This window comes from Bombina bombina, chromosome 3 (assembly GCF_027579735.1).
Source record: "Bombina bombina isolate aBomBom1 chromosome 3, aBomBom1.pri, whole genome shotgun sequence".
NCBI classification, from domain to species: Eukaryota; Metazoa; Chordata; class Amphibia; order Anura; family Bombinatoridae; genus Bombina; species Bombina bombina.
This window is the reverse complement of record NC_069501.1, coordinates 1,040,769,468-1,040,779,226: the sequence shown is the minus strand read 5'-3', so window position 1 is coordinate 1,040,779,226 and position 9,759 is coordinate 1,040,769,468. Positions and strand designations below refer to the sequence as shown.

The following is a 9,759-nucleotide window of genomic DNA, read 5'->3' as shown; positions in this document are numbered from 1 at the left end:
AATAAAATAACAATGGAATGATGCACATAAACTCTACATAGAATAATTTAAGTGAAAAACAAAAATGGCCAACAAACTCTAAATATTAGAATAATTTCATAACCACAGTTAGGGTCAATCCTGGGGAGAAAGGGAAAACTTTTAAGTGGCTGAAAATTCCAAGGGGTTCAACATTAAACATGATGTTTTATCTAGAACAGATGTTGGCAAATATTAAACATAAAACACATTTTTTTAGGCTTTATAATTTTGAGGTAAAATGCAACGTTCTTTTTATTTTTGTTGTTTTTGACGTGTTGATGAGTTATAGAGCTGATAAAATTTGTGGCTGTGAATATGAAAAGAGAAAAAGTGAAAAGTGGGCTAAGTCCCAGAGGAGGGCAACCTTTTTTTTTATCTACAAAACCTTGAGTGCAAAGGATTTAGCAGCTGTTTGCTTTGATTTACAATTCAGCCCCTCATGTTTTTGCAAGCCATCACACCTGACAAGGAGAAAAAATACGTTTGATGTTGGCAAAGGCGGCACTATTCCACAACAGTTACATCAAAGGTTTGAGGTGTAAGTCTGAAACCTATTGCGAAGCAGAGGCATCTGATTAAAGAAAGACAGAGAATACCTGCAGTGGTGTAATTGGTGCTGCTGGTTTCTTAATCCCAATGATGTCACTTGCACTAGTGGTTTAAATGAACCTACCTATCATTTTCACCAAATCTACAAATGGCAAATCACCAAGTCTACTCCAAACATGTGGAGCTATTTCTAATTTGAGAAGCTCTATTGTCTTTTAAAGGTGCCAGTTCTAGACTTAACACCCTTATGTAGTGGTTAAACAGAGGAGAATATTGCTTTCATAAAGGTATAAAAGATATGTGCAATGCTTCAAATTAAATACACAGTAAACAGGTTTATTTCAACTTGATGGAATGGATGTATAGGATAGATAAAGCCATGTGCCCAAAAATGATCTGTTAGGAGCTAAGAGGTATGCACATGGACCACAAGAGGTCATAACTACAAAGACTTCAGGGACTACATATACAGGTTTATAAAAGTGCATCAAGATGAACAGATTGTTTTATCTTACATCTGTGACAAATGTTAAGAATCGGAAACATCTGTAGAACTTTTGATGTAGACATAATCAAAACAGCTATACAAAAATGATTCTAGCAATTTTTGTAGAAACAAATGAAAGGGAAAGTTTTGACAGACCCACACACAAAATGTCCTACATTTCATAACAATATGTGCATAACAGAATTCCATCTTAACCTTCTGGAGAAACTTATGAACCCTACTGGAAAGCTGAAGCACATGACAAAAAAACAGTATAGTAATCAATGTTCAATGTCTTAATAAGCATAATTTTACAGCAATTAAAAAAATGATCCATTCTCTTTTTATACATATCCTCTTAAAAGTTTTTGCAAGATTTTAAAATGTCTTTAAAATGGGGTGTTGGGTGCGCCTTTGTATAGTGCAAAAGAATAATACAAAAATTAATTCCATGTAGGGCTAGTGGTCATGAAGAACAATGCGAAAACAAGACATCTTCTGGATTCCAGGTGTATCAGGCACTTCTAGGTCCAAGGAAACAACTTATGTATCTTGCAAAGAAAACTCTGCAGTTAAGTCTAAAATAAACTGTTAGGTTTCCAGATGAGATGTCTTTGGTGAAAGTCCATTGGTATTTTACAGGAAATCTGACACTGTTTATGGGTTGTGGAAATGTATTTTCTGTCTTACATTGAGAACTATCACCAAACACAAAAGAGTGTAGAATCAGATAAATTCCAAATGATTGTTAGACTGGTGAATTAATTGACTATGTACAGTAAATGCCATCTGTCTGACAAATAAAGCAATATCATTGTTGTTTTCAAATAGATGATTAATGTATTTGTGGCAGGTAAGGTAGATTTGAGTTCACACAAAAGCATCATTCATCTTTTCAGATCTTATAAAGATCTATTTAATATTCTTCTAACTGGGGCAATAGCCAATCTTTGGTCAACCTACTTATTTTTTTATCTTCACACCTGAGTGGTATCTTTGGTCAAAAAAAATAATGTCTTTGGTCTCTTTCTGCATAATCTTTCTGCATGCTCAGGAAACAAGTCAAGTCAGAATCAAAATGGAAGCAGTCTGTTAATGTATCTTGATCTTGTTCAGCAATGGATTCAAGAGTGAGAGAATTGTCTCTGTTGTGATTTAAAACAAAATAGTTTGCTGCATCTGTGGAAGATTACCGGCTCCAAGGAACACATCAAAAATTAGTAACAAACATCTTGATTGGTCATAGACTCATATCATCATCTTCCTCCATTGGCTCATCCTGAGGTCTGCTGCAAAATATAAGAAATGGTTAGTCAAGAATAAACACATCAAATGCATTTAATTTTCCAGCTTCTGCATGAAAATAGTTTATTGAATATTTTTTTAAATAACCTGACTCCCTCGCTATAGTCACTGGCCTTTATTGATTTATTTATCTGCGTTATTGTTAATCAAATTAAATTTGACGTTTAAGGCCTGTTTAATTATTGTCATATGTATAGAACACATTTAACTGTTTATCCTTTAAATCACTGCCTGAAAAAGAGGTCTGCAGTGTGCTGATAGGACTGCATTTTTGTCCCTTTCTGGCAGAGAAGGGGTTAAAAGCAAGAAAATTTCATAACATATTTTAATCAGTTTCCCTTTCCAGTGCATCCTAACACACAAGAGGCTGAAACTGCTGAATGTCTCAGTGACACAGGAAAACAACTTATGAAATAAGATATGTTACCTGCTCCCAGCTGCCGACATTGTGCCCATACCCACTGACAGAGAAGCTAAGGCTGTTACTGTTTCAACCTCATCTATATCGTGTTTCTGGGCTTCCAGGAGTGAGTATCCAACTTTGGATGCAAAACGCTTAACAGATGTCCAGTATTTACCTGAAACAAAATACTCTGTCAGTACAATGTGCCAGAGCATTATATGATCAGTACTCAAATGACTGCTTCCATTATAGCTGCGATAAACATTAAAAGACGGATATACAATCATGTGGGTAAGTCAGACTCCAATTGTGGATAATAAAATTAAAAATAAACAGGCACACACAAAAATAAAACAATAATAATTGTCAAATTTGACTGGGTTCGTATCATGAAATGTCAATAGCAACAGTGACCATTTTAAATGTCAACATATTGGAGTCGGCAAATCTGGCACACAAGAGGTTAACTTAACTACAGGTACAGTAAGCTAGCATCGAGCAGCAGGACAAGTGGCCATAGAGTGTAAAAACGTTCTGTGTACATTAAGTCTTTTTTGCTCCAATTTGTAAGGAACCAATACAGATTTGTTACCGGAGTAGACAAAGTTTTACAGATTTGTTACCGGAGTAGAAAAAGCTTCCCAACTGCCATTTTATTATCAAAACTTGTTTTACAGTATCTTGTGTTATAACCTCTGCTAAATTTGGGAGAGATATGTAGCAGGGTTAGGCTGCAATGAACACTCCCAATTCTTAGATTTGCAAAAACAACAGTTTTCAGAGTAAAATTATAGGCGAAAGGGGCAAAATAAATAAATACATTGAAAAGTTTTTTTTTTTACTATGATTTACTTTTTTTCTAATGCATTCTCAAAGTGTCTCATATCCCTTGAGTAGCCACTTCTCCTGACTTCTCTCTAAGACCTGTTTTTGGTAATAATGTAAATTAACCCCATGTGTACTAGATTTGCAAATGGAAACGTAAACTTTTAGAATGCTGACATACACTTTTCATATCAACTTCTTGCTGTTCATATTTCAGTATTAAACCAATCTGAATGGATATTACTCACATTGTGATATGACTTGCCTTCTTCACATAAATATAGCAAAGTGAATGTGTAAATAAATATAAACATATGCGTAAACTGTGAGGAATAAGAACATAGAGGCGTGCTTTTACTGTGTTAATCTAGACAAAGGGAACTCCACAATGACTCGTACGTACAATTAAACAAGTAAAATGTAACATATGCTTCTAATATCACGTGTAACATTTATTTTTACAATGGTACATCAATAAGCACAGGGCAGAAAAATGGCATTTGCAATTTAATTAGTACTATTACTGAGCACAAATAAATAACTGTATTAACATGCAATAAGAAGAGAAAAGTCTGTAAAAAAAAAAACTATAAGATCCCTTTGGTATATTACACTTATAACCTTCTGCATTCTTGAGTTATTATTTATCATTGTGCGGGAGGAAAAGGTATCCCAACCTGTCCGATTGAGGTGAGCGGGCAGTATCAGACAGAAATGAGGAAGTGATGTATCGTCATTTACTACATGCTTTTTTTGAAAATGCCAGGATTGAGGTATTTAAGCTACATTATGTACCCTGTGACTTTATCTTGAAAAAGGCCTGAATACTAAGGCTGAAATGTGATGATGACTGACTGATTATGGCCTCTATTTATCAAGCAGTCAACTTACCTGCATTCGACGGCACCAATACGCTCGCCTAACATCGCTGCCACGGACCTGAATACGTTCTCCAAAATGATCAAAAAAGCTGTCAAAAAGCCGCGCACCAAGTACGGAGCGATGAGCAGCAGACTGTTGTTAACTAACAGTCATCAATCTCGCTGCTCTTCGGCTTTTTTACAGCTTTCTTGCTACCCTGTCACTAAACACCCACACTTTACTATACTGTTTACCCCCTAAACCGCCGCTCCCGGCCCCCGCCGCAACACTAATAAATATATTAACCCCTAAACCGCCGCTCCCGGACCCCGCCGCAACTCTAATAAATATATTAACCCCTATACCGCCGCTCCCGGACCCCGCCGCAACTCTAATAAATATATTAACCCCTATACCGCTGCTCCCGAACCCCGCCGCAACTCTAATAAATATATTAACCCCTATACCACCGCTCCCGGACCCCGCCGCAACTCTAATAAATATATTAGCCCCTATACCGCCGCTCCCGGATCCCACCACCACCTACATTATATTTATTCACCCCTAATCTGCCCACCCTACACCGCCGCCACCTACCTAAATTTATTAACCCCTAATCTGCCGCCCCAACGTCGCCGCCTTTATATTACATTTATTAACCCCTAAACCTAAGTCTAACCCTATCCCTAACACCACCCTAACTTAAATATAATTTAAATTAATCTAAATACATATTCCTAGCATTAAATAAATTATTCCTATTTAAAACTAAATACTTACCTATAAAATAAACCCTAAGATAGCTACAATATAACTAATAGTTACATTTGTATCTATCTTAGGGTTTAGATTTATTTTACAGGCAACTTTGTATTTATTTTAACTAGGTAGAATAGTTATTAAATAGTTATTAACTATTTAATAACTTCCTAGTTAAAATAAATACAAATTTATCTATAAAATAAAACCTAACCTAAGTTACAATTACTCCTAACACTACACTATAATTAAATAAATTAACTAAATTAACTACAATTAATTACAATTAAATAAAATTAACTAAAGTACAAAAAAACAAACAAACACTAAATTACAGAAAATAATAAAATAATTAAAAAAAATTTAAACTAATTACACCTAATCTAATCCCCCTAATAAAATAAAAAAGCCCCCCAAAATAATAAAAATCCCTACCCTATACTAAATTACAAATAGCCCTTAAAAGGGCTTTTTGCGGGGCATTGCCCCAAAGTAATCAGCTCTTTTACCTGTAATTACCTGTAACATTAAAACCCACCACCCACACACCCAACCCTACTCTAAAACCCACCCAATCCCCCTTAATAAAACCTAACACTAACCCCCTTGAAGATCACCCTACCTTGAGACGTCTTCACCCAACCGTCAGAAGTGGTCCTCCAGAGGGTCCGAAGTCTTTATCCTATCCGGGCAGAAGTCCTCCAGATGGTCCGAAGTCTTCATCCTATCTGGGCAGAAGAGGTCCTCCAGACGGGCAGAAGTCTTCATCCAGACGGCATCTTCTATCTTCATCCATCCGGAGCGGAGCGGGTCCATCTTCAAGACATCCGACGCGGAGCATCCTTCCAGGCTGACGACTACCCGACGAATGAATATTCCTTTAAATGATGTCATCCAAGATGGCGTCCCTTGAATTCCGATTGACTGATAGAATTCTAACAGCCAATCGCAATTAAGGTAGGAAAAATCCTATTGGCTGATGCAGTCAGCCAATAGGATTGAAGGTTAATCCTATTGGCTGATCCAATCAGCCAGTAGGATTGAGCTTGCATTCTATTGGCTGACTTTCATTATTTATTTTGTCCTCTTTGCCTGTAATTCCATTCTGAAATTGTGAGCTTTTCAGTTCCTGTTATAAATGGAAGTGCAGAACACTGTTAAATCCAGCACAACCATTGGCTGCACACTCTAGTGACCTATTTATAACTGACCCTAATTGGCCACAGCAGAGAAGGTAACACAAGTTACAACATGGCAGCTCCCAGTGTTTTATAGACACTAAAACTTTACACTTATTTTGTCACTTTTTAAACAACTAATGAAACTTTAAAAAATACATCTACATGTTAGTCATGGACTAATCTTTTCTTTGAATGCATCATTCTATCTAGCATGTATTTAGTGTTTAATGTCCCTTTAAGTGTGTATTATTTCACCACACTGAAAAAGGCTGCATAAAATAATACAAAACCACGAGAGATTAATACAATTTCATTTATACAGCTATGTGTATAAAAATGTAGCTCATGCAGGCATCTACATTGTCTGGATTTATACCGGTCACATACAATATCTGTCATATCCCCAAACCTTACTTGACACAAAGTTTGTGACAAATTAATAGTTTTATTTCTGCATCAGAAACAATTCACAGTACTAATAAAGAGCTGCATGCAAATACAAGGTTTAAAAACCATTTAAAACTGCAAATTGGATTAGTAAAATATGCATTGTTTTGTAGGCCTAGAACATACCCCCTTGAAAAAGTCTCTGGCATATTGTGTTTTTTACTTCCTTGTTGAGACCAATTAGGGACAAATATAAAATATAAAAGAGCCACCCCTGTACACATCAACCAATGACTGTGCAGCATGTGGGAATGTTAGTGTTAATTACATAGAATGCAGGCAAAATAAATATTTAAATTATTGCAAAATTATTTAATTATGCATAATGAAATATTTTATGGGAAATGTGATTTTAAAGGGATAGAAAAGTCAAAATTAAAGGGACAGTCAAGTCCAAAAAATACTTTCATGATTTAATTAGGGAATGTAATTTTAAACAACTTCCCAATTTACCTTTATCACCAATTTTGCTTTGTTCTTTTGGTATTCTTAGTTGAAAGCTAAACCTAGGAGGTTCATATGCTAATTTTTTAGAAGACTGCCTCTAATCTGAATACATTTTGACCACTAGTGGGCATTAGTTCATGTGTTTCATAAAGATAACATTGAGCTCATGCACGTGAAGTGACCTAGGACTGAGCACTGATTGGCTAAACTGCATGTCTGTCAAAAGAACTGAAATAAGGGGGCAGTCAGCAGAAGCTTAGATACAAGGTAATTACAGAGGTAAAACATGTATTATTATAACTGTGTTGGTTATGCAAAACTGGGGAACGGGTAATAAAGGGATTATCTATCTTTTTAAACAACAAAAATTCTGGTATTGACTGTCCCTTTAAACTTGCATGATTCAGACAGAGCATGTAATTCTAAGACACTTTTAAATTCACTTCTATTTTCAAATGTGCTTCGTTCTCTTGGTATCCCTAGTTGGAAAAAAATACGCACATATCCTACACTAGTGGGAACTAGCTGCTGATTGGTGCCTGCACATATTTGTCTCTTGTGATTGGCTAACTAGATGTGTTCAGCTAGTGGCCAGAAGTGCAATGCTGTTCCTGCAGCAAAGGATAATAAGAAAATGAAGTAAATTTCATAATAGAAGTAAATTAGAAAGTTATTTAAAATAGTATGTTCTATCAAAATCATGAAAGAAAATGTTGGGGGTTCCTGTCCCTTTAAAGGAACATGAAACCCATTTTTTTCTTTCATTATTCATATAGAGCATGTGATTTTAAACAACTTTCCAATTTACCCAGGTAGGCCTCATGTTATTGGCTCATCATTTGTGTTCAGATAGCTCCCAGTAGTATATTTCTGCTGCTTTTTCAATAAAGGATACCAAGAGAATTAATGCAATTATAAAGTAAAAGTAAATTGGAAAGTTGTTCAAAATTGTATTTTAGGAATCAATAAATAAACATTTTGTGTTTCATGTCCCTTTAAGTTTAATGTCCCTTTAAGGTGTTTCTCAGTGATCTAATGTAGAGCTTTCCCCTGCAGCCAACATTCTTCCTTCAGAAGTAAAAAATAAAAATAATTGCCACATAAAGCACCTTTACCCCGTCTCCCCTCCTGTCCTCTGCTTTTTTCTACTTTTCAGGTGCTTATAGAGTCCATTATATTGGGTACAGTGCAGACTTTTTGAGGACCCATTGGCCTCATGCACAGCCCTTTGAATAATATTGGTACATTAGAATTAAACTAATACTTAAAGGGATATGAAGCCCAACATTTTTCTTTCATGATTCAGATAGAGAGTACAATTTTAAACAGCTTTCTAATTTACTTCTATTATCTAATCTGTTTCATTCTCTTGGTATCATGTGTTGAAGGAGCAGCAATACACTACTGGTTTCTAACAGAACACATGGGTGAGCCAATCACAATCAATATATATATGCAGTCACCAATCAACAGCTAGAACCTAGGTTCTCTGCTGCTCCTGAGCTTGCCTAGATAAACATTTCAGCAAATGATAACAAAAGAAGGAAGCAAATTAAATAATAGAAGTAAATTGGAAAGTTATTTAAAATTGTATTCTCTATCTGAATCATGAAATATTTTTTTTGGGTTCGTGTCCCTTTAAGAGTTTTCAGACAGAATTTATCTGATTAGACTAGGAACTCAAGTAGTATTGTGCCAGTAAATTATGCAACTTCCACAAAATCCTCCATTGTTATATGAGGTTTGTTTTCTTACCAACATCTGGTGTTGGAGTAATCATGGTTCTTCGTGTGCAGCCTCTACATTAAAGCTGAATGCTGATTGATAGCAATCAATATTTTATTGAATCAAATGGAACATGAACAGAATTCTGCCGTAATTCCGCCTTGACCTACTAGAACCCTAAGGTATGAACCAATCAAGCCTTACCATTAGGGGGTTACCCCAGTGTATTTCAATAAAATAGCCTGGTCAGTGTTTATTCACCTCAGTTCATAGGAACTCTATAATGGGAGATTTAATTAGAAACTCATTTGATAAATTAGCAGCATTAGTCTGGTCTTTTTTTATCTATAGTAAAATATATAGCTGTGAAGAAAAAGTATTAATATTAATCATTATTCTGTTCTCCAAGCACAGAATATACAGAAGACAACCATGACATCCAGATCTTCCTTGCCTCCAGGAGTGATCGCCGCAGGGGTAGGGAGGGGCTCATCTGTATATTCACAGGGCTTGGCTGAAAGTTATTAGGGACCCTGGCCAATCTACATATTTCAGAGACAGTTCTATAGCTGCTGTATACTCATTAACTTCTGTTATTAATTGAGCAGAGATCTCAGCAACATTTGCGACTGATTTATCACATAGTGAGCTTTGTGACATGCTCTTTGAAGTTATGTCTTCCAGATTTAAGTTGTTGCAGGAAAGTCCTTCCATGCTCTTCAGCTGGAATTCTTGCCACGCACAAAATC

General features: G+C 35.8%; 1 protein-coding gene across 5 annotated transcripts in view; it reads right to left on the bottom strand.

Annotated features, from left to right (window-relative positions):
• Nucleotides 1-885: 885 nt before the first annotated feature.
• The window catches only part of HDAC7 (histone deacetylase 7), a 603,789-nt gene continuing 594,915 nt past the window's right edge, over nucleotides 886-9,759 (bottom strand). For 4 of the 5 annotated variants that reach the window (XM_053708257.1, XM_053708258.1, XM_053708255.1 and 1 more), the window contains 2 exons: nucleotides 2,790-2,940; nucleotides 886-2,346 (listed from right to left, as the gene is read on the bottom strand). In XM_053708257.1, the coding sequence (XP_053564232.1) occupies nucleotides 2,298-2,346; nucleotides 2,790-2,940 (200 nt within the window). In that variant the 3' untranslated portion in view covers nucleotides 886-2,297. The remainder of the gene's footprint in view (nucleotides 2,347-2,789; nucleotides 2,941-9,759) is intronic. The other variant, XM_053708256.1, reaches the window with a different exon arrangement.